The 25,393-nt window shown below is 41.7% G+C and overlaps 2 protein-coding genes across 4 annotated transcripts; both read left to right on the plus strand.

The window, feature by feature from the left end:
- The first annotated feature begins 168 nt into the window (after nucleotides 1–168).
- On the plus strand, nucleotides 169–17,255 carry LOC105895018 (von Willebrand factor A domain-containing protein 3B). Of its 2 annotated transcripts, XM_031574502.2 has the most exons (27): nucleotides 169–239; nucleotides 385–561; nucleotides 804–892; nucleotides 992–1,245; nucleotides 1,332–1,488; nucleotides 1,682–1,851; nucleotides 1,967–2,085; nucleotides 2,538–2,654; nucleotides 2,843–3,027; nucleotides 3,212–3,366; nucleotides 3,548–3,686; nucleotides 3,854–3,985; nucleotides 4,260–4,358; nucleotides 4,626–4,811; nucleotides 5,859–5,989; nucleotides 6,084–6,169; nucleotides 6,339–6,500; nucleotides 7,573–7,639; nucleotides 7,766–7,922; nucleotides 9,143–9,264; nucleotides 9,640–9,690; nucleotides 9,862–10,054; nucleotides 11,574–11,700; nucleotides 12,054–12,178; nucleotides 12,354–12,491; nucleotides 12,681–12,778; nucleotides 17,120–17,255. In XM_031574502.2, the coding sequence occupies exons 2-27, from the start codon at nucleotides 387–389 to the stop codon at nucleotides 17,166–17,168; spliced, it is 3,483 nt and encodes a 1,160-aa protein (XP_031430362.1). In that variant the 5' UTR covers nucleotides 169–239; nucleotides 385–386; the 3' UTR covers nucleotides 17,169–17,255. The 2 variants fall into 2 exon arrangements, with proteins under 2 accessions (XP_031430362.1, XP_042564864.1); XM_042708930.1 differs by lacking the exons at nucleotides 804–892; nucleotides 992–1,245.
- A 450-nt stretch (nucleotides 17,256–17,705) lies between these two features.
- cnga3a (cyclic nucleotide gated channel subunit alpha 3a) lies at nucleotides 17,706–25,356 on the plus strand. Of its 2 annotated transcripts, XM_031574506.2 has the most exons (6): nucleotides 17,706–18,263; nucleotides 19,602–19,661; nucleotides 22,184–22,363; nucleotides 22,547–22,648; nucleotides 22,751–22,857; nucleotides 23,027–25,356. In XM_031574506.2, exons 1-6 carry the CDS (start codon nucleotides 18,106–18,108, stop codon nucleotides 24,409–24,411), a joined length of 1,992 nt encoding a protein of 663 aa, XP_031430366.1. In that variant the 5' UTR covers nucleotides 17,706–18,105; the 3' UTR covers nucleotides 24,412–25,356. The 2 variants fall into 2 exon arrangements, with proteins under 2 accessions (XP_031430366.1, XP_031430367.1); XM_031574507.2 differs by lacking the exons at nucleotides 19,602–19,661; nucleotides 22,184–22,363.
- Nucleotides 25,357–25,393: the final 37 nt, after the last annotated feature.

Consider the following 25,393-nt stretch of genomic DNA (forward strand, 5'->3'; position numbering starts at 1 on the left):
TGCGGCGAGTTTCCGTCAACGTGCTGAAAGTAAATAGATGTTAATCCTGTATATTATTTCCTATTAGTCATAGTTAAGAAGTGGCATAACGATGTATGGACCCTTAACAGAAGACAAAAGTCTGGGTGTGGAAAGGGTGGATTGGAGAGCGCTTGACAACCATCCTGTTACCAATGTCAACATAAAGGACTCCACTGTACCCTACAGAAGAGGTTACGCTAATGCACGGCAAAATTAAAGTACGTACAATATAATTTGTTGATAGGAGGAAACAGTTTTTACAGTATAGAAAGCTGATGCATAATAATAATGGCAGTTGTCCTTCAGATTCACTTTGATATGAATTTGAACAACCAGCTCAAAGTTTTTGCGCACTCTTCACAGCAATGTCATCGCTAGGTGAAATGTGCAGTGCGGGTGAAAGAAGAGACGCAGCAACTCAGGACCATGATTTGAATACTCTGATCTCGTCGACCCAGTGGCTAAGGCATTATGGGCTGAAGCAAAGTAAACTCAGCCTGAGTGAGATCCTGGCAAACATAAGCTTTAAACACAGTGAAGGTAAATTACATGGAAATATGCAAATGAAAAACAAATTGATAAGAAAGCTAAAGGGCCTGTGCCCAAATCTTTTCTGTAAGCCAGTGTATGCTTTTCATCCATAGTAGGGCTAGGAATTTGGTTGCCATTTTAAAATATGAGGTTTTTGTTACTGTTGTTGTAGTCTATTTCCTGGCCCAATTAACTAGGGTGAACACAAAATCCAACTTGTAATCAGTATTTGTGTTGACTGCTCTCTCCAGACTATGTTCACACCTTGGGGAAATCTGTCTCCTCTCAGTATGGCTGTGGTATGTTCCCACAGTTCACCATACATGGAACTATCTACAATGTATGTATTGTTGATTGATAACAACACAATATTAGCCTACATATAATCTAGTGGGACTGACATTTATGTGATGGTGGACATGTCTGTCTCTGTTGACAGCTCATAGCCTCTCAACATGAGCTGGAGGAAATATGTACAAGACTGGAGAGTAAAGGGAATCTGTACCAGCATAGGCTGAACTGGCTTATGACAGGTAGTAGGCAGCTCTTTGGTGTGATCCAGGAGAAAAGCGTAACAGTAGTAGTGGACCTCGGAAGTAGTTCCTTGATAACACACCATCAACAGGCCAAAAGGACACTGAATCAGGTCATCCGTGAGCAAGTCTCGCAGATCGACTCGTTCAATATTATTGGGTAAGGATGGTCTATTTTAGAAAAGCACAACAGCATTAATGATTCATTTTTCTCATATTTTTTCTCTCGATTTTCTTTCCCTACAGTTCAGGAGCTCATGTGAATGCATGGAGGCAGAAGGCTGTGGACACCAATGAGAAACACTTACGGTCTGCCACAGATTGGTTGTCGGCCTTAGAACCAGAAGCGTCTTGTCAAATCAACACTGCCAATGCACTTCTAAAAGCAATGGAGGACACTATGGTAAGGTCTTTTTCTTTGCCAATATAAATCCACACCAACCACCGTTGAAATTTAAATAAAAAACAAATAAATTAAATTAAATAGTTTCCATATCAAGTCTAGACCTTTCCTTTGCGAAACCCTTGGTTTCTGTCTTCATTCTTTCCAATAGCTCACTTAAGCTGTGCCTCTGGTTTTCCTTTTTGGTTGTCAGACTGAGGCGGTTTATTTGTTTGTTGTTGGAGATTTTGCGGATAACATTACAGACGTGTTGAGGATGAGGCTAGATGGTAATGGCTGTCCTGTGCACACAGTCTCATTCAATGCCAAGGCAGAGAAAACCATCTTAGCCTTAAAGCACGTGTCCTTCTTAACTGCAGGCAGGTGAGTAAGTCCTTTTTGTGATGATGAGATAGCGTATTAAAGATAGCAGGTGGGTGAAATCATCTGTGTGGATTGTGGATTGAGCATGTTTCCTCCACTCTGACTGGTTCTTCAGGTTTCACGCATTCGCTGAAATTTCTATATTTGTGGACGAATTATGTGACTCATCTGGGAACAAAGCCGGGTGTGAGGCGTCGGAGTTTTCCACTGAACTTCCAGGAGGAGTGCCACCAGGTAACAATGATGATGCATAACTCACAAGCAAGGCCACTCAGACCCTTTAGAGAGGACTTAGTACACCCACTAATCAATTAGTCAATCAGCAATGAATCAACCAATCTACGGCAGTAACAAATCAAATGTCTGGTCAATTCATAACCCTTGACCTAGCATTGAATTTCCATGCCAGGATAAGCAGCTAAGCCTAACCCTTAAGAAAACAGTGGATTTACCCTCAACAGATGAGTCATTTATTGGTAATGTTAGAATAGTGTATTATTCACAGGGTAGAGAGAGTACATGAGAACATTTATTATAGCTAGCACCTCCCAGCAGTATTGTTCTGAAATATGCAACCTAAAGTCAACAGTCTCCTTGCAATACTCAACATTGTTGATTGACCTCCTTAATGACAGTCAGAATGATCTATTACCACATCTGACCCCACTTGCACATATTTGTCCCAGGGTGTGGAGTTAGAGAGGATGTCTATCTGGTCTGGAGAGAGAAGGAAGAGGCCCTTCAAATCAAAAATCAAATCCAAGGCATCCTGACAGAACTCTTCCCTCCAGAATCTAAATCAGGTAGGCTATGCATGTCACACTATATCATACCATACCCTGCCATCTCACAGGGCACTGTGCTGTATAGTATTATACCATATCAGATTGTAATGTACCATACTATACCATTCTGTACTGTACCATACCATACCATACCCTACCCTACCCTACCCTACCCTACCCTACCATACCAATGATTTCTGTAACAGAAGCAGACTCGTGGTGTGGCTGTGCCTCAGAGGCCTGCCTAAGCTCCAGACAGTGGCTTGAAGAGTTTGGACTGAAGGCACAGAAGCTGACTATCTATGACGCTCTTGCCAGCTGTGCCTTTCGCCACTCGGATGGCGTTGTAGACATGAAGTCCACGCCAGATAAGAGTCTCCAGTCAGATGCTGTGAGTGGGCAGCTACTTTCTCCCTGTCTGGCTAAATATGATATCAGCAATATTGGCTGAAATAATACCCTTTGTATCTCACGGTCCCCTTCCGTGGCCAGAAATAGCATAAGTTTGATCAAATTACAAAGTTCATCTGTGTTGTGTGTTTAAAGTCATAATACCAAGTGCTTCTTTACTATAGGAGACAGGTAAAAAGCTGATCAATGCCAAGTACTGCAGCAGGTTTGTGCACATGCGCTGGAAGGATGGCTCTGTGGTTCACGTCTATGTCACTGCTGAGGAGTGCCGACAGTATGAGGAGAAGATGCTCAAAGCCTTAGGAGCTTTACAGAGGAGGTAGAGAGAGTTACACTACAGCACACTGGGGGAAATGAAATATACACTGAATGAATGAATGAATGAATGAATAAAGGAATGAATGAATGAACGTGGGCGTGTAAGTGTCTACATTGTCTTCATGTGCAACATTTTACTCGTGCACAACTTGTCACTTGTGTACAAAATGTTCTTTCTACAGAATGGAATGGCTGAGGGGCGGGAGCAGAGCGCTCTTTGGCAACGTTCTGGAAGACCGAGTGTATCTCCTTCTTGATACTTCAGAGTCTATGAGACGCCATCTGCCTTGGTTGAAAGAAAAGGCTTACCAGCTCATAGAGGTTTGCACATGCAGAAGGCTACATTTCTGATTGATACAGTGCAAACAGCTCACATGCAGTTCTCTCAGCAAACAAGATCATATCTCTTATAGCCTACAGCCAGATTTAACATTTAAATATATACGTTCTTTGTTTTGGAGTGACTCCAGCAGTCCTTGTAATTACAGGAGCAGCTGTGCCAGAAGCAGAAAGTAAACATGCTAGGCTTTGGCACACATGTGACACCGTGGAGGGACAAGCTAACAGAGGTCAGCTCTCAGTTGCTGGTCAGCGCACAGCATTGGATCGACAAATTGCAGGTGTGTTGTTGGGTCAGAACGAGGCAGGGTCAGAGTGATATGGTCAGTGTGAGATGGACAGTAGTTTATGTTGCCACTACAAAAATGTCATAAAGTTAGTCAAAAGTATGGTTCACTGGAATGTAATCTAAATGAAACTTCTCCAACAGACGTGTTATCCCGAGCACCAAGAAGGATTCCGATGTTTAGCGTGTACCAATGCTACCATTTACATTTTTTTACAGCTGTTTTATTGTCTTGGTGTCCTGCCACCCTCCTCTTTCTCTGTTACCAGGGAGGAGGCTCTACCAACACACTGGGTGCTCTGGCTTGGGCTTTGGGTGATGAGGGCACTCAGGCTGTGTACCTGCTAACGGACGGGAGGCCTGATCAGGTATTTATCTTACGCTGGGACCAAAGTTTAGGTATCATATACATTCTTATCGCACAGATAAGTCAGGTGGGACTCTTTGGGAAGGGCAATCGCACACTTACAGTAAATGAATATGCATACTTATATGCATAGTAGAGAAAAGACACACATAAAGGCATTATATGCTATATGAGATGGATTGCAAATGGGAACCAACTAGGTATGGTACTGATGTCCAGAAAGCTGAATATTCACGAGTATGATAACAGACTATTTTCTGTTCTTCAGCCTGCCAAAGACATTTTAGAACAGGTGAGAAGGTGGTCTCCTGTGCCAGTTCATACCATCTCCTTCAACTGTGATGACCACGACGCCAACAGCTTCCTGTATGGGCTCTCCCAGCAAACAGGGGGCAGATTCATCAGTTACTTCACAGATGCCCAGGAAGAGCCTACTCCTGAGAGGCCCTATGAGGTATGTTTGGTCAACCTTTTGTGTACCCCACCTTCTGCCTGTCATTTATATATATATTAGGGCTGTCAGCGTTAACGCGTTAATCTATGCGATTAATGCGGCTGCGATTAACGCGCTAAATATTTTAACGCAATGAACGCAACTTAAAAAAAATATATATATTTATTTATTTATTTTTTAATGCCTTTATTTGGATAGGACATGAAGTTATGACAGAAAACGAGGTGGAGAAGAGGTGGGGAGAGGATTGGGAAATTACATCAGGCCAGACTTGAACCTGTGTCCCCTCGGGCCCGTAAGTAGGGGGCTTGGCCTACCATTTTATGGGAGTGATGAGGGACAGGTGGGGCTTGAATAGCCCCCCTTGTTCAAAGTGGGGAATGACAGAAAAAGTTTGAGAACCACTGCGGTAGTTGAAGATGGAGAGAGCTGAAGGATTGTTGGGCGGGAAGTCTCTGTTCAAGAGTCAAAATGACGGAACCATCGACAAAACTAAAGTTGTATGTAGCATTTGTCAAGCTGAATTTAGCTATCACCTTAATGCAAAGCACCCGACAGAAAGCAGTCCCAGGTTAGATGATCGCCAACCCACACTCCATGACTTCTCTAGGAAAATAACTAGACCAGTCCGTGAAAAGGTTACCATTTGGGTTGCCGGTGACTGTCGGCCCATCAACATAGTTGAGGACAGTGGGCTGATTGAGGTGATTCGAATTGCTTCAGGGGAAATTCTTACGATTTACCGTCGAGGGGCACCATTGTGTTACAAAATACAAATAAACAACAGTTTCGAAAAATACACCCTGTCTGAAGTGATTACTTGTTTATTTATAAGATTTAGTCTTAAGAAGAAAAACAAACTTTTAATCGCGATTAATGAATTAAAAAATGTGCGATTAATTCGTAATTTTGTTTTAATCGATTGACAGCCCTAATATATATATATATAGTTACAGCTGTTGACCAATGATCTTCTGACCATTGTCTTGTGAGGTCAAATTATCTTCAGTGAGGATGTGGTTGGGGTAAATGTTTGTTTTCCAAAAGAATGAAGACCTTCAGCTTTTAAAGACAGAGGTGGAAGAAGGACAGAAAGCCCTTGAGAACGTCCTTGGACTCCGTGCTCAGTGTATCCTGTTGGACACTTTCCATCATGGCACGAGTGACACAAACCAAAGGTAAGAGAAGTAACAATGCATCTTAGACTGTAATTCTGAATATTCTCACACCTCTTATTTTCCATTGTCATGTATCTGCAATGAATCTATCCAGACCCTGCCATGGTCCACAGCTGCAGTCGCTCCAGGGAGGTCAAAGAGAACAGAAATGCAAACGAATCAAGTCTGCAAGATGTGCAGGTGATAGAAACACGTTTGCTGTGAACCGCAAGTCACTGCATTTGCCAAACCATATTTGCATTTCACTGGATTGAATGTCACCAAGTCATGTCCTGCACGCGTCCTTTTGTGATTTTAATGAGTCTTTGTTTTTAATGGGTCCCTGGCTATGTGTGCTTTATTGGTTTAGCTCAAACAAAATCCAGCTTGCTTAGGCTCCTGTCCAGCAGTGGCACCACCGATGCCAGAGCTCCACTCCACAGTAGCACAGTCCCCAAGCAGGGGTGGCTGCTCCCCGAGTCTCTGGAACTGTTTCAATCAAATGCTGATAAGCAGATGCAAGTCCTTCACAGTGAGTGTAAATACACATGTAAATCCATAATGAATGTCCACTGAAAGAAAAAAACATCTCTCGGGGGACTGGTTTATTGGTTGAATGTTTTTTATTTCCAGCTCAGTAACCAGTAATCATGACAATGGCTTATACATGCTATAAATTATTATTATTTTTTTTTTACAAAATCCACATGAAGGAACCCAGGACAAATATTTGTTTAGTGCCGATGACTTACGAGCGACTGTTAGTGATATATTTCTGTTTGTCTGTTAAATGAAGAGAAACTAAGCACACTTAGCTATTTGCATCTAGTATCTAGTAGTTAATAATAATTATAATAATAACAATAATAATAATAATGCATTTAATTTATAGCGCACTCTACATTCAGCTGAGTCTCAGAGTGCCACAGTACATAGTAAAAACATAGTTAAAACAAACTATAATAACATAAATTTAAAAATAAACTAGTAAACATAAGCATAATACAAAAGAAATTGTACATTTAACATAATGTAAGAAACGCCTTCCTGAATAGAAAGGTTTTTAGGCCAGTCTTAAAAGAGTCCAGTGTCTGTGTTGCCCTTAGGTGGTCAGGGAGGCTGTTCCATAGGCGCGGCGCTGCCGAGCAAAAGACCCGGTCGCCCATGGTGCGGAGCTTGGTGTTGGGGACCCGGAGGAGCGAGCTTTAGTAATGTAGTTATTACTAAAGTGCTGCTTGTGACCATTTTGGCAGTCAGCACAAGTGTCCAATTAGAGTGTGATTATAAATCTCAAAGGGCAATTGTAAAACATTACATGTGTACAGTGTTGTTGAAGAGGGGGGCAGAAATGACCTTGCTTAATCAGGCAGTTGTGACTGCTCTTTTAATTGCCCCAAATCACCCTCATGATGAGTTGCTGTGGAGGCCAAATGCCCTGATCCAGATTAGCTCTCTAAGCCAGCGGGTATGGGGCATTCAAAAAGGTTGTTTGCTTTGTATCGAGGATAAGCTTATAATGACATTATAATATGGTATGGTAAGATTTATGAATCACTGGTGCTGTTAAGTAATCACTGTTGTTTTCTCTCACAAATTGAATTCAGAGCTTGGAGTAACATTGGACGAAAATAGAGATAAAAAGAAGAAGAAGAAAAAAAGAAAACCTAAGGAGTGAGTCCAGCCTCAGCTGCTGAAAGCATTATCACTGTGACTGGACTCTGACACTCAGGCATGGAAGACCGAGTTAAACAGGAATGCTGTATCACGCTTGCTGTATTTTTCCTTCCAACGCTGTAGGTTTCTGGGAATGTCAACAGCAGAGTGGTTGAAGGCCAACAGTCTGGTTGCAAAGAGGCTTACTATATTAGATGCTGTGGCACCAGCAGCCATAGCACATGATGCTAAATATGTCCCCATGCTGGAAAAACATGTTTACTCAAAGGTCTTTAATGAGGTAAGGATCTTTGTTTTTAATATTATGGCTTTTCCAAACCTGCCATCGAAGGTCAATCATCACTGATTGTTAAAGTTTTTTGTGAAGTGAAAGTCACATGGAAGGGGCAGTGATGTCAAGGAAACAGACACTGCTTTTTCTTCCCTGCGCATTGAGTTCATAAAGCGGTGGTGAAAACTGATAGTGAGTACCTTTTTCTGCCTCCAGGGGGCAGTGCTGTATCAGTTACGATGGTATTGTCAATTTAGAGTCGAGTCTGATAGTGGAGCTGAGGTGCCTTGTTTTCTGTGCCCTTTTCTCTTTCTTTTAGTGCCATTGTTATCACAATCAAACAAAATGCTGTTAGTTTTTTAAGGACAAAAGTAAAGCTGTCATGTCAGCCATCATCTTAGAGAAATGTTCAATACTTCATGTCAAAACATTGGGGTACAACAATACCCCCCGTGCACGTTGCATTTGATGTGTTCAACAGAACAGTGGTTTATTATGTGTAAATCTAATCCACTGACACATTCGGTCCACAGGTGTTTGCTCTTCTCAATGCATTATCAGGGTCTATGAGGACACTTTACATGGGGAAAAACACAATGCGTTGTTTTGTGCTTTTTTGTGTGTTTCATTTCAAAGAATGTAATTTAAATGCAGGCGCTTGAGGCGGCTCTTTGTTATTTGTTACAGTGCTGCTTTTCAAATGGCACCAAGCAGACAGAAACAAGGATCCTTGAAACAATTGCATGAGTGTATTCATGTCTGATCGCAGCGCAGGTTGAAATGTATAGTGTACCACTCTATGGACTGGAGAGGCTGCAGATGTGCCTGCATGGAGACCATCACTGAGGCTTTCACATCTCGCCACGTCGATGGTTCTATTGTGGCAATTTACCCAAATGCAATGCTTACACTCAGATTCATACACAACGTATTTATACACACATAGACACTATCAGGGCAGAGTAGGCTTGTGTGTGTGTGTGTGTGTGTGTGTGTGTGTGTGTGTGTGTGTGTGTGAGAAAGAGAGAGAGAGAGAGAGTATATCTAAAAAAAAAAACTGATCATTGCTGAGTGGTGCTCTGTTGCTTATTGATTTCTTGTTAACTATTGTACGTTTTATTATTGATCTTATACGATGTAAGGTGACCTGGAGTGCCATGAAGGGGACCATTAAGTGAAACGTTTTAATATTATTATTATTATTATTATTATTATTATTATTATTACAGGTACTTCACCTGGTCCATATCAGCCAGGGTGGCACACAGAAACAGACTCTCATCAACCCTTTAGCTGTCAACTTGGAGCACTACAAATCTAGACTAAGCAAGGTTCTGCAGGTCTATGAGAGGTGTGTGTGCCTCTGTGTGTGCTTGTGTGTGCCATGTAGCTTGTAAATATATATTTCCCTACCCGTTCATCTTGGCAATATGACATGCATGTGGATTTCAATTCAAATGATATTGGGTTTTGAAGTATCTCATCAGTTTGTAGTGGGAGAGCCAGCACTTGGCGTAATTCAATATTCCTGCTCTTAGTCATTGAGCCATGCAATTGTTTCACAGAGTTGGACTGCATTACGAGTTGAAGAGAGAATGAGAGAGAGCGAGAGAGAGAGAGAAAGAGAGAGAGAGAGAGAGAGAGAGAGAGAGAGAGAGAGAGAGAGAGAGACTTGAATACATTACCCTTGAGAAAAAAAACACACCAAATGTTTCCCCTATGGCAGACGCTTGAACCTGATTGCATGGAGAGCCTTACCACAGGAAGAAAAGGACAAGTGAGTAACAGGCCTTAGAATCTGTTTATACACTGCTATTGATCAAGATGATTGATGAGGGTCAATAAGCCGTTTGGGACTGGAGCGGGGGGTGGGGGGGGTGGGGGGGGTAGAAGGGGTGTAGTACCGGGAGTTTATCTCGTGTCATATGCTGGGCTGTGTGTTGTGGAGGTTTGGCGGAGAGCCAGTGGCCTTCAGGGAGCATCGTGGGGCCCTGCTGGATGTCCTGGAGAGGCTGGGCTGGCCGGTGGCCCAGGAGGAGCTGAGTGCGCTGGAGGAGCAGATCCATACGGGGCACGGCTTCCTCCAGCAGGCCGCGGAGCTGCAGGGCGTCGCCGGACAAGCAGCCCGAGATGCACAATCGGTGAGTATTAGAAACCAGAGAGCTGGATAAGTATTTCAGTAGAGAAGCCTTCTGAGTCTGAACTGACAATCTGCGTTATCTATGCCTATGTGTCACTCTAGCTTGAAACTTTAACTTTGGAAAAGAACAGTGCTGTACAATTAGGTTACAGTTTTAGTTATGGTTTTCGAATGACCTGAAACCATTTAAGCTTTATGATATGGAAAATTGGTTTTGACTGATGACTTGAAGGGTTAACAAATCATAAGTGGTTAGTGGAGACTGAAGTCACTAGAGATCAGGTCTTGTCTGAAGTTTTGAGCCTGTTTTGAGTTCATGTTGTTCTCTGGAGTCTCGCTCTCTGCCAGTGACTCTCACTGAGACCTTGCCCACTAACCTCGGTGGTTAGAAGGCCTAATTTAGAATTAGAATTTAGAATGCCGGTTTAGAAAATCGCTATGGTGATATTTTCCTTCCTTTTGTCCAGTTACTATGTTGAGGACTAGTGGGATTGGTATTGGGCCGACCACAGGACCTCTAGAAGTATTCAGAAGATGTTGTGGTTAGAATGTGACATTCACTCGCAATGGTTTCTTATTCTGTACGGTGTTCCGTAAACTGTGATATTGAGAAACACAGTGGCTGAGATATGTGATAAACACAACAACAAAAACACATGGATTCACAGACTGGCCAATAAATGTTTTAAAATATTTCAGATAATAAGCATATAAAACAATTATGAGACAGCACCAGATTATTTGACCAAGGACCAGTGGCCCTCACACAGTGAACAACAGTTGGTAGACTTTCATACAAAACTCAGACTGTTCCTTCATGACAAGCTACAAATACATTTTACTTTCCCGATAATTGTCCTCTGCCAGTCCTTTCATTGTGCTCATCCATAATTAGGAATAAAACGGAGAGGTATATGGAGTTTGATTTGTCATCAAGCAGGAAACATAGCTCCCATGGTGGTGTGGTGGGGTGTGGTGTGGTGAGGAAAGGCTTTTTTTCATCCTGCTTATTAAGCAGTGTTATGAAAACAGTCTGTCCCCATCTGACAGTGAAGGGCTGTTCTGTGGAGAGGCTGTTATTAAGTCCAATCACTCCTGATGGCTAATCAGACACAGGGACAGAGGCATGACACGCACACAGGCACAGCCACAGCCACAGCCACACACACACACACACACACACACTGACTAATGGACACAAAGACACAGGCACACCCACACTCACTCATACACACACACACATATATACACATGTACACACACACTCAGTCACACACATGAATGCACACAATTCACACACACACACACACACACACACACACACACACACACACAGAGAGAGAGAGACACACACACACACACACACACATGCACACACAAAGTATTCCGACACTGGTAGTGAATAAAGATTTCACTGTTTGACCTTTGTGTGTCATAAATGTTGACATGATCTGTAGGCCCCTAGGACCCTGTGTTTTGTGTGACCCTCAAGATTCCTTCCTGACTCTTGTTTTCCCTAGACGACTAACAGTAGCCACAAGGAAACACTGCCCAAAAACCAGAGGGAAAACCCAAAGAGACCTCTAGATTCTCTGAGGGGTCAAAAGGTCGTTGCTCGTTCAGAGGCCAGTGGGGTCTACCACTCTGGTGAGTCTACCTGCTCTCTTTGCATCACAAATCTATCTCGTCTTGCAGTAACTGATCAACTATTTGTCTCAGTTTTTCCTCAGCATCTTTTATCTATGCTGTCACAAGCCCAGTCTTCCAAAAACAAAGTCTTTGTCTGTCTATATATGGCCATTATACCTTGTCTTATTATCAGGCTTGTTACCCATAATGCCTTGTGCCATGTTTACAGACACGCTGTCATAATTCTGCATACATGTTTCCCTCCATGTCCTCCTCTCACTTTTCATTCTAGTCTGATGTTGCTGCAGGTCTGCGCGGACTGGCCACAAACTGAGGATAAATGTAGTTGAATTGTGTCTTCCATACAACAGGCATAGCCAGGAAGTGTCTTCCTGGGAAAAGAGTAAAGGTGGATTTCAGCAGTGGGGCATGTGAGGTCGTACCCCTCTGTGATGTGCTTACAGTAGGAGGCTGTGGGCCTTGCCCTCCTTTGGCGGTAAGACACAAATTCACAAACACACACTCGCACTCAGAAAGATTTAGTCTGCAAATTATTTTTCAGTGTTGAGAAACCGAGATGCCTTGAACCCACTTGAAGTGCATGTGAAACACCACAGATGCATTTGATTTCTACTTGACTTGTAATGGAGCTTGACTGATTGACACCGTAGGTAGCGGACTATGTGTTGGTCGCCACTGGGACGGAGGACCTAGGTGATCACTTTCTCCCAGGAGTTGTCATAGCAACCCCTCGTCGTTTGGAGGCTGCGGACAAATTATTCACCATCCTCAAGTACAGCAATAAGGAGGTACACATGAGTCTTGACCAACATCTGTTTGGGATGATGTTTTATAACCCTCCTTAAAAATCAAGATTACCACTAGAAAGCAAATATGAACATATTTTGCCCCTCAAAGACTTTATTGCATGTCAAGGACACTCATCCTTGCTTGCCTTCAGTGTTGTTTTTTTATCATTGGCTGTCGCTTTTATGCAGGTGCACGCCGTGCGCAATAAGGTCATCAAGATCAGCCACACCAGATACCAGGCCACTTGTTTCCGGCTGAGGCAGCTCCAGCTGACCAGGAATTCAAAGTGAGACGTTTCTTGTGTTTTGTTTCCAAAATGTTATGTGTAATGTTGTGAGAATTTGCACGAATCTGGAAATTATTAATACATGATAAATGTTACTGGTCAGAATTTTTAATTCAAGAACATCTTTGCCCTCACATTATTTAATTTCATTTATTTAATTTCTCTCTAAGGGAATAAGTTCTTCCAGAGCCACTATGTAAAGGGAGATGTGTCAAAGGATGCACCCATTGAGAAAGCCTTTTCAATATCAAAATCAATTGACCTACACACACACTTTCATTCAATGGCATTGTTTGTTTCTGAAAACTCCCAAACTCAAACAAATATATACAGTACATATATAAACATATACATGTGCTTGGTCATGAGCAACAGGCCAATTTAGCCCATTCTGTTAATGTATTATGCATACACTATACATAATATAAGTGTTTACATATTTTAGCACAGTAAATATTCATCAGTATTACAAAATACAATGTATTGAGATATATGTCATCATGACATATCATACCAATATGATATCCAGGGGTCAAACCCCAAGGAGGATATCTTCATTAAAGGGGAGGTGTGGAGGTTTTGTTTGTAAAAAAAACAATAAAAAATACTTAAACACAAAAAATGCATTTATATTTTAACATTATAATATTCTCGATTATTCACTATGTCCCTCCTATGGCCTCTGACTGAGTGATCCTGCAATTGATTGACAGATTGACAGTCACGTTTTGTCTGGTCGTATACATCACATGTCCTTACATGACCGCAGTCACAAGGAGTCCACACCATCTAATGGGGACAGAGCTGAGAAACTAAGTTGTTCTACTGATGAGCAGATTTAACTGCATTGTCCAATATTGTGCAGTGACTCTTTGGGTTTGTTTATCCATTTCTCTTTTGGACTTTGTAGCGCGATGATATCAAATGTACACCATTGCCATTTCAGGTGATGGCTTTTCAGTCAGTAACATGGCTGGATGTTGCCTTGTGGATGGCCTAGGGGGAGTATCCACAGAAGGTTTTTTTTTTTCTTCTTCTCACTGCTGTTTTGTCAACTGAGACAGACAGAGAGGTTCCTGGGTGTACCTCTTGGCTGATGCATTCTGGGAAACCTGGGTTTTAAATACAGTGATTAGCTCTGCCCTCTTGGCCGGCTGCGTAAAGAGGCTTTGAACTGGTCTTAGGTCTCAGAGCACCTGGACAGGCTCTTGACTCATGGGGGTTGGAGACATCACAGAGCATGCCAAGGAGAAGTGCTTTATTGTTAGAGCAGACCCTGACTCTGAGATTTTTTCAGTTTTACTTTAAAATGTTCCTTTACATTATGCTGATCTACTTTTTGCATTACATTTTAAAATCTTGTCAATTTCTCCTTCAGGCTTTACACGCTTGTTTACCGGTGAGTTAGCGTGTCCCATTGTTGCACAGAGAGTCAAATGATCAAAAGAATCACATTGAATCACACAGTATGTTAATTATGTAATCGCTGCTGTTACAGCTGGTATTCCACTGGTCGTGGGACAGCAAAGATTACTCGACACCTGGTTATTCTTAGCTACACTGCTGAACATGGCAGTCAGTACACTATTTTTGGAATTGGTACTGAACCTCTATTATTAGAAATTACAGGCAATTTCATTTTACCAGGGAATTTTTTCCTGCGTCTGATTGCCATCAGTCTGCTGTAAACTATGGTAAAAAATCTGACTACATGTGTATTTCCACCATATAAACATATTAATAGATTGCACAGAGTCTAAGCTGGTTGACAGTAGAGTTGTGGGTAACACTGTATTTGGATAGTCCACCTGCACAGACTTTAAGGATGGTTTGTTGAAATTCTCCTGTAGGTTTAATTGTTTACTGTATGTCACCTTAACCAAACCCAACCACTATCCTTAGCCATAACCTTTAGTGATAACAATCTGAGCATCTGTAGATAGACTGTGGGGGATCATAAAGTGTGACCGATTTGTGTCATGGTGACAGATGGAATAGGGTAACAGGATTAGTAGCTTTAGAGAAGAAGTGCGTTCAGTATGACACATAGGGCAAATTAAATAATTAGTTCATTCTTCTATAGAGCTTACTCAAATGGAATAATTTGGGTTTTGGTGAATTGGTTTTGATAAACTCACTTCCTCATAATATTAAGTATGTACAGAATAATTACATACTATCTACTGTTGACAAATAATTGATAGGGAAATCTCTCAACACAGTTCTTGCAATGGTCAGAAATATGGTCCCATTTATTTATTTTATCTATTTCTGCATTATTCGATATCATGTACCCATTGGACCTCTCTAGTGATGTTTCGGGAGTAGTTCCTCTGTTTGGGAGTCAACGATGAGAATCTACGTGCAGACATATAACTGGGGGTCCTTGCACATGCACTATTTAAAGGGACTTGGTCTAAAAAGACAGATCGAAAGGGGCACTTGACTGTAATCTGGGATTAGCGGAACAGATCTGCAGATTGCCCTAAGGTCTTTTCGGGTCTCCCAAAGATGGCAGGGCTGTGCTGTGTTGATGTTGGGCAGGTGATCCTTTGTGGAACTGGCTTTCTAGCATTGGCTGTAGTTGCCTCACCTCCTGTACGGTACAGTGTATCAAGCCACAGCAATGCACTGAGTGATTAGTGATAACTGCATTGTTGACTACAGTTGTTGGCTATATTGTTCAGTCACTTGGCAAATTAACCTTTGTTACTGAAAGCACTGGTTCTGTCACTCACACATTGATGAAGGAGATGTGGGTTTTATCTCTTGTTCCTTGTTCTGTAAGTTAATAGTGTTTTGCACAGGTGTCATTGGTATAAAAACACAATATTCCAATAATTGCCACCCATCCAACACCCATGCATCCTCACCTTCCAACATCCGTATGAGAATGTTGCTCATTTTAGTGCAGTTTCCTTGGAAACAAAAAGTACACACTTCATGCCGTTTGACGTAAAAGTGCTGCAGAGAAGGTAACAGTGCAGAAGTGAGAATGAATATGCATTAAAGATGGTAAGAAGCATTTGGAACCAGATTGAGAACAGGCTCCGCCTACTTTCAGTACGATCGCATGGAGCTCTCCAACAGACTAGGTGCTGAAGACTGTTTGGATGCCGAGAGTTCTATGGAGCGTATTTTCACGAACGTAAAGGTCGAACAAAATGGACACATACATTATTTAGGCGAACACAGATAACAGATAACCAAAGCACAGGCTTGAGCGTCTCTTACCAGTATGGACTTACTCACTATCAAGAGGGTATATTAACCGTTAATTTTGCGACCTGAAGACAGCACAGGTAAGTTGAAGCACAAAATAAGTTAATGGCTAGGTGAAAACAATTTCAACCTATTGAAAAACGAATTACAGGTGGTTTCTATAAATGATTGTTATTTATATCCCTACATTAACTTGGAGTTCCACTGTTAGACTAGAAACAGACAGTGAGGCCACATGATGTATGCAAATTGCAAAACTAACAAGATTTAGCATACTGTTGCTGAGAGGGTTAGCGCAGATTGACTTTGTACAGCCGCACCTGTCGCTACTTGAAGCTGCAAAGAAGTACAGTGAAATGACTGTGAAATGCAAATGCCAAGGTCAGACAGTACTTGCATGTTTCAAATTTGCTACCTCGCAGATATGACCATGACGTTTAATTAATTACATGGATGTACAGTGTGTATTGGGTATCTATGTTTGTTATAACAAAGAGGCAAACAGAAGAGCCAAACAAAGTAAAAGAAATTACGTAAGGAAACATCTCTCTAACAACAGTGAATGAAATATAGTGAGTCCAAAATGTAATCTGACTCTGCAACAGGTGATCTGGTACGGATGGGGGCCAAGTTTGTTCCTGAGTCACTGGCTATTTCTGATTGCCCGTCTGATTGCTGATCTCCAATCACAGACGTTACTGAACAGAAAGAGCGCTGTGTAGCCATGGTGTTTTAAAGCCGTGGTGATCTTTCAGCGGGCAGGCTGCAACGTTGATCCTGTTTGGCCCTAAGTCATAATCAGGGTGTATTCTTAGACACCCAGCTCACATGGATGTGTTTTCAATGTGAAAATGTACTCAATGTGTATCAAAATCAAAATGCCAACCGGTCACAATTCTCCCAACCACATTGTGTTGAGTGTTTTTGTTTGACTGAATCAAATCCAACTGGGGGTGGACATCAGCTGTGGGCAACGTGGTGGGTTGTTATATTGGATACATTGGATTAAATTATGTTTATAGGCTGTTTTTCAGGCTTTTCCCCTGTAGGGTGGGAATGGTTACTTCTGGATATTATTCATGAGCTTAACGTAGCGCTTCATGATTTTTTTCACTGCAGCAATTTATTTATGGCCAAATGTGATTGGCTGGCAGAGTCTGACCAGTGAAGATGGCAAAGATCTGCACTGAACAGTCCTACCCGACCAGTCAGAGGTTATCAGTTGGCAACTCGGACGATGACTCAGACAATAGTCCCAGCAGGTCAGATCTCATAACGGTGAACTTGCATCAGTCAACTACATCAAATTCATAGATCACCCTCATCTTCATCCTCCTAAACTCTAGCAAACTCTTAGAGATGTTTCATAAAATTTGACAGTCAGATGTGGTGTTTGAGAAACTTGTTATTAGTAAACCATGATATCACCATTATGCATTCAACACTTTGAACACAACTAAATGGAATTCAGTGCACTGAACTAAACTGAGCACGAAAGAAAGGAATACTGTGTAAAAGCAAAAGTAGTATGTGATCAGAGAGTAAAACACTGACACCCTCTCCCTCTCTCAGAGCACACTCTGCCTGTGAGGACACGTCCTCGGCAGTGCAAGACGCCGCCTCCACTGTGACGAGCAGACTCCCAGGATCCCGCCGGAGTTCTTTACTTACAGGCACTGGAGCCATGGCCAGGTAGCTTCCCTTCTAGAACAAATACGCATTAGCCAAGTGTAAATGCAGGTGCAGTAGGCTGATCATCATTGCAAGCCAAACCCTGACTGTGAAGGGGTTTATTTTGCAACACTGAAAAGCTGGCTGTGCATTATTGTAATTATTACATGGCTGCTTACCAATGGAACCAACAAGTTGAGAGATAACATGAATCTGAAACAATTGTATCGTTGGTTTGGATACATGCGCATTGCTCCCTGTGGCAATAGTCAGTTATGCAGACCAGAAAAGTCCTTGAATGCCTAAACTGAGCGGAACTGCGCGTTCCACAGAGCCATGGAATAATTACATGTGAAAGCAGCTCATAGAGCGATGTGAATGAGCCGTTAGTGTTTGACCTTTACTGATCCCCCAGGCTCTCTCACTTCCTCTTCATGCTACGGAACTGGGCAACCCGCAGGCTTCGTGGTGAGGAAGTGAGGCCTAACTCCTTCCTGGAGCGCCTCCGCGGCCCAGAGCTGAAGGACCTGAGCAGTCGGGGCAGTAACGCAGAGTCCTCTCTGGGGCCGCCAGACAGGCCTAGAAAGAGGAAGTGAGTCAGCTGAGGGAGTTGGTTGTGGTCGGGGTTAAAGTTCAGCTGTCGGTTGAGCTACTAGTGGCTTTTCTAGTAGTTTCAGCAGTGTTTTACTTCTAGTTGTAGTTTTTAATAGGAACACTTCTTTTTGCATCATTGTCAGGTGTAGAAATGATGAGATGAAAGTTGCTTTTTGTTTGACGCATTTGTTTTCTGCTCTCTCCAATCACATGTAGTCGGTAGGAGATGAAGATAATTACAGTAGTCTTGGGAAGGCGTTATAGATTTATGTTATCAATTTGAAAATATGTAGGAGTATGGTATGACTGCACACAATAAGCACTTTAAATCTCTGCACTTTGAGCTTGCACATGCAAACGTGTTCTTATTCCTTCCCCTGATCAGAAAGGAACACATAAGACATGATAAAGACTAATCTGGAATATTGTAACTTTGCAATTTAACAATTGTAGCTTAACTAGGCTTCAAATTGGACATCATAGTCACAGTATTTTGAAGACAGTTAAGGCTACTCTTTGGCATTCATGCCTTTTATTCAGAGGACACAGTCAAAGGACATAATAATAATAATAATAATAATAATAATAATAAACAACTTTATTTGTATAGCACCTTTCATACAAAACAATGCAGCTCAAAGTGCTCAAAGGGATATATGCTTACATAGAGAAGGCTCACGGTCTCATTCATTCATTCATTCATTCATTCACATAAAACACAGTGAGGGTGAAACAGATGCTAATACACAAGGAAAACTACACAGGGCATTTTAGTGTAGCACATCCTGACTCATAATTGCTAACAGAAATTAACCTTAGATTTCTACTCTACGGGTCAGCTATTACATGCTAGGAATTATGGGACGACTCACCAGACCTGGCACATAACATAGCAGCGTGCACTCTTGCACGTTACGATACTGTCATCTTTCTGAAAGCATAACAAAAAGAATGTGCCGGCTCAGTAGTCTTGTGCAATCTTGTTTCTCTGTTTTAGGAATTGTTTTGCATTTTTTGAGATTTCTAGGCTCAGAAATACACAAATGCATATAAAACATTCTAAACAGACAGTCCTTGATATGCCTTGAATGCATAGGAATATTGGCAAAATTGTATTTTCTGAAAAAAACAACAACATCAACAAAAATACAATCAGTATTGTAGTTTTTTATAACAAAATCAGCAACCTGCACTTTGAATCTATTGGTTCCTCCCATGCTGCTACGGTTTGTAAAGTGTACAGTGGATCATTGATTGTGGTAGCTGTGGAGTCAGACAGTGCAGCCAGGTCAATAATGTGATAAGCATTAACAAAATGAAAATGTGTTTCCCCAAGTAATACCAATCATTGGCCCCTGGCCACTTACAACATGAACAACTGCAACAACACAGACGAGTAAGTGTTTTTGTGCCTCATAAATGTAGCATAGCTTCAGCCTTTCCTGTCGATGTGTACACTCCCTTTAGTAGAAGTTCATAGGGTTCCTAAGTAACACCCAGTGTAGTTCACTCTTTATGCAGGCGTGGGCATTTTTGTCATATTAAAGTGTAAGTGCACCCCAAAAATGTAGTTGTAAACTAAATGATATGACTGAACTGTGACAAAACACATCAATGCATGGTGTTAATATTGAAAATTTGCGTTTTTATAAAAATCAGCATTTTACAGGTTGAAAATGGCTCAACATGCCATCGACTGTTTAATATCATCCTCAACCTTGCAAGGCCTTTGCTGATGTAGAGTTAATCATCTGGTACATCTTTATGTCATGATATTCATAGACATAGAGTCTAGTAAACTCTCAGCCCCTTGCCCGCTTCTTAGCCTTTTTCGAAATTAGGCTCAGAGTTGGGGGTGAATTTACACTTTAATGCTAGAGTAAGCATGGAATAATAGAGGTTTTTGATGGGTTTAGATCTAAATATCTCCTCTCAGTAATCAGTGTTCTTTAAAGTCTAGCAGTTCTTTCAATGTAGTTGATCCATACACAGCTCTTTTGCACAGATGATTTCTGTAAGGTGCTGTGTAAACTGAAGAACCCAGCCTGTGCCACACTGCTCACCTCACCTGTGCGTGACGGTCGCGGAACCTCTTGCTTTTCATTTCGGCGCCCATGTAAACAGGTTACAGCAGGGGCGTTTCTAGGATTAAAAGAAAGGGGGGGCTTAGCCCCAAGGGGAGTGGCTTGTTTGTGCGCAGAGCGCGCAGCAATTTTTTTGGGAGCCCATTTGGGGCCGCGGATATCCATTGTTTCAGACAGTTCATAGATTGGTTCAATCAGAAAGAGTGTGATTTTGCTCTTTTGTTTTGTTTGCATTCAGTATATAATAACACAAGAGAATTTCAGGGTCATAGTGAAATTTGACAACACAAATGTGAACTTTTCTCAAATAAAGAGAGAAATAATTGTCCTTGTAAAGGAAAGACAGATAAACTAGCTTTCCTATCCGCTCCCAAATACTAATTCTTGAGTTGTTTACTTGTTTTATTATGAGCAGAAGGGAATACGATTTTGTTGTCCCTGTAGTTTTTACATACCAGTGATATTTTATGCTCATTTGGACACTATCACTGAGATAAAGATGAACTAGTTCAGTGTCAAATATACCATTCAATGGGAAAAAAAAACATGAATAACAAAAATTAAAAAACACATTTCAAGTAGCCTACATCTTAATTATCAAATGATAAATATTGTATGATGGGCTGAAATGGAAGGCACCCAATGCATTCACTAAAATCAAGTCAAACTAGAATTCACTAGCATTAATTGATTATAAACAACAACATTCCATAGGGACTGATATTATTGTTTCGAAATACTAGAGAGATATATTAATGCAAAGAATAGACAGATGTCGATAGTTATGTCTTGTATTTCAAATTTGCACGTTCACACTCTTGCTCACTGGAGACAGTTTCTAACAAATTAGCTAGCTAGCTAGCTTAGTGTTAACATAGCCCACTAAAATATTCCCTTCATTTACCTCAAGTAAACCTAAATTTAAGCAGGTATTAATCGTTAACAACTACAGATAGCCACATTATGTAACTACCCGTACTTACAATTTCACTCCTTGCATCATTTACTTTGAGCTAAACTCCTTGGTTATAATCCTGGCTGTCGTTGAAGAGACGTTACTTGGCAGAGTGAGAAAGCCAGCGGAGCAGTCTCCGCAAGATCCCCGGGGTTTATATCGTTAAGTATGTAATTTGAAGGGGGAGAAAACATACAAACCAGAACGCACGCACATATGTAGCATGTTAGAGTTATAAATAACTTGTCCGTGTGAGAAACAATAGTTTAATTTAATGACATCACCATGACATTTTTTTTTTTAAAAGCCAATAATGCCAAATAATTTGGGGGGGCTGAAGAACATTTTAGGGGGGCTTCAGCCCCCCTAAAATAGGCCTAACGACGCCCCTGGGTTACAGTAGCAGGGCATTCTGCATGAGACGTGCGTCTGGGGGGCGGTACGAGCCTCGCTGCAGTGGTGCATCTACAGATAAGGTGCAGAGCCTATTTTTAATGCGTTAGGTAAGCGGTTCTAGCTGTTATAATTTAAACTAAACATTGTATTATTGAGTGCCATTATCAAAGGCGAACTGAGCTCATTGTAGAAAGATAGGGCTGCAGTAGCAGTGCCGCAGCAGCAGCAGCAGCAGCAACGCTAGCGGTGTGGACACACATGCGTGCGAGCCATAGCAGGTCAGCGAGGGGGTCGTCATGCACAGGTGAGGTAAGCGGTGTGGCCCAGAGTTTAGCTGTCATTGTGTTTGCGATGCCATCTACTGGGCAAATGCAATAGTGACAGCAATGGTACAATCTGTCGTAGCTCCCTGGTTGTTTCCCCACGGAATAGAAACATTAATGCTTAAGTCAGCTGTTTGAACACAGAAAATGTTATCTTTAGCAAAAAAGATGACGAGATAAAGAAAGATGAGAAAAAAGATGATGAGAAAAAAGACGGGGACAAGAAGGAGGAGGAGAAAAAAGATGAGAAGGCAGACGACAAGAAGGATGAAAAAAAGGATGAAAAGAAGGACGACAAAAAAGATGACAAAAAAGATGACAAAAAGAAAGAGGAGCCAAAGTAAGTAAAAAGAGTCAAAGGATAAAGTAGACAGTAGAGGCGTACTGTTGGTCTAAGAACTGTCATTAGCAGTCGGTGAGTAGTCCATAAACATGACTAACAATAGGCCATGGTTGGTGCGACATTGTATAAATCTATGTGTGTACAAGAATACAAGAAACTATTTCTAGATGTTTCTTTCAGGAAGGAAATCTGGATCATGGACCCAGCGACAGACCTATACTATAGGTGGCTTACAGTCATTGCCATGCCAGTATTTTTCAATCTTATTATGCTTGTGACAAGGTACATTTACTTCTCTTTTCACTGAACTCAAGTCATAGCCAGACAACATAAGGATGCTAAAAGCGCTGAAGACTAAGTTCACTGTCATCTTGTTCTCTTTAGGGCCTGTTTTAATGAACTCCAGGACAACTACACCATACTGTGGATTGTATTGGATTACACTTCAGATCTGATCTACTACCTGGATACTTTTGTCAAAGCAAGAACAGGTGACAAAAAATGAATGCACATTATGCATACATAAATACAAATATGTATACTATAAGCACTCATATAAATGTCTGTTTATTCAGAGCTAATATATATATGGACCAATATGTTTGAATATGACAGTCACTAGTGTGAGTTAAGATGATATTCACAATTATTTTTTTACAGCATATCTGGAACAAGGATTACTTGTTAAAGACTCCAAGAAATTGCGAGACAATTATATGAAGAAACCCATCTTCAAATATGACGTGCTGGCAATGCTTCCAACTGATATCCTGTTTCTCAGATACGGCTACGACTTCCCTGAGTTGAGATTTAACCGTTTGTTCAAAATGTCTCGGCTCTTTGAGTTCTTTGAGCGCACTGAAACCAGAACAAGCTTTCCCAACGTGTTCCGAATCAGCAACCTTGTGCTTTACATCCTGATCATCATCCACTGGAACGGCTGCCTGTTCTTCGCCATCTCAAAAACCCTGGGCTTTGGCACAGACACCTGGGTGTATCCTAACATCAGCCATCCCGAATACGGTCGCCTGGCCAGGAAGTACATCTACTGCTTGTACTGGTCCACGCTCACGCTCACCTGTATCGGAGAAGTCCCACCTCCCGTCAAAGATTTAGAGTATCTGTTTGTCGTAGGTGACTTCCTTGTGGGTGTGCTGATTTTCGCTTCCATTGTCGGTAACGTCGGTGCCATGGTCTTGAACATGAATGCCTCCCGAACAGATTTTGCGACTAAGGTGGACTCCATTAAGCAATACATGCAGTCCCGTCAGGTCGACAAGGACCTGGAGGGCCGTGTCATCAAGTGGTTTGACTACCTCTGGACCGAGGGCAAAACCTGTGATGAGAAAGCTGTGCTGAAACACCTCCCGGACAAGCTGAAGGCAGAGATTGCCGTCAACGTGCACTTAGCCACTGTGCAGAAGGTGCGCATCTTTCAGGATTGCGAGGCCGCTCTGCTGATCGAGCTGGTGCTGAAGCTCCAGCCGCAGGTGTTCAGTCCTGGGGACTACATCTGCAAGAAGGGCGACATCGGCAGAGAGATGTACATCATCCAGGACGGGAAGCTGGCTGTGGTTGCCGATGACGGCATCACACAGTTTGTGGTCCTGGGAGAGGGCGCGTACTTCGGGGAGATCAGCATCCTGGGAATCAAAGGTAGTAAGGCAGGCAACAGGAGAACCGCCAACATCAGGAGCGTGGGTTACTCCGACCTCTTTGCCCTCTCTAAAGATGACCTGATGGAGTCACTCACCGAGTACCCAGATGCCAAGAAGGCCTTGGAGGAGAAGGGAAAAGCCATATTGATGAAGGATAACCTGATTGACGAGGCCATTGCAAATGCGGGAACAGACCCGCTAATCCTTGATGATAAGATTAACCATCTGCAGAAAAACGTTGATGCTGTGACAGTCCAGTTTGCCAGACTCATGGCCGAGCAGGTGTCCACGCAGACCAAGCTGAGGGACAGGATCAGGGGCATGGAAGCGAAGGTGAAGTCACTGAACAAGGACGACAAATCTGAGGTGGTCGCGGAAAAAAAATAACTGAATGTGCCACTATACTGTCACAACAGAGACACTTATGTTGTTTTGTATTTGTAAGTATATTCATCTATAGTGTTGCTATTCAACAGTTTGTATTCGTGTCTATTTGTAAATGATGTGTTCATGGTAACTGAGCATTACAGATCAACCAATTACTTGTAATGTGGATTTTCCATGGGTTTCGTCAATATGCAGTAACTCTGAACTTGAATGCTGAGTGTCTTTGCACCATGTCATCCTACCCTTAAGGCTGAACTTGGGTAAGGAGTGCTGAAAAAATTGCATTGTTCAGGGAACATCAACTTTGAAGGATTTTCTTGTAGCAACTTCTGTAAACTTTTCTAAAGTGTATAGTTTCTGAAATGGCTATCTTCTGATGACATTCAAGTGTGATACCACATGCTAAAAATGTTTAAAATATAGAAACTACTATCAGAACATTTTGCTGTTGTTTCCACATAATCGCCACAATGTTGTACATAGTTTGTATTATGGAAGAGGTGATTTCGTGAATAAACTCTGTCTATTTGCTGTGTTTATAATCACAATCTGACAGAGACATAAAATTGTCCCGGTGTTATACTAAATATGTCTATTTAGATTGATGGAAGCTCGCCTGTCTAAATATGCTGAAGTGAATAAATAATTTACTAAGTTTCACTTCTTTCCATATTTGTCTTTATGTAATACACATTGCGCACAGCACATACACATCATGTGATGTTTCTTCACAGGTTCAGGCCCTGGGCTCTATAAAGCGCCTATACACAATTGTATTGTTTTGGCGCTATATAAATTAAATTGAATTGAATTAAATGTAATCATCAGCCATAAATAAGTAGATTACAACCTCTGTATGACCTGAAACTATCAGGCCAGTCTGACCATAGAGAAACTACAGTATATAAGTAATTAAAGAATTAAAACAAAAAAAAACAACAAAAAGAACTACATTCAAAATCAGAATATGATATGATCACCC

The sequence above is a fragment of the Clupea harengus genome, chromosome 10, assembly GCF_900700415.2.
Source record: "Clupea harengus chromosome 10, Ch_v2.0.2, whole genome shotgun sequence".
NCBI lineage: Eukaryota > Metazoa > Chordata > Actinopteri > Clupeiformes > Clupeidae > Clupea > Clupea harengus.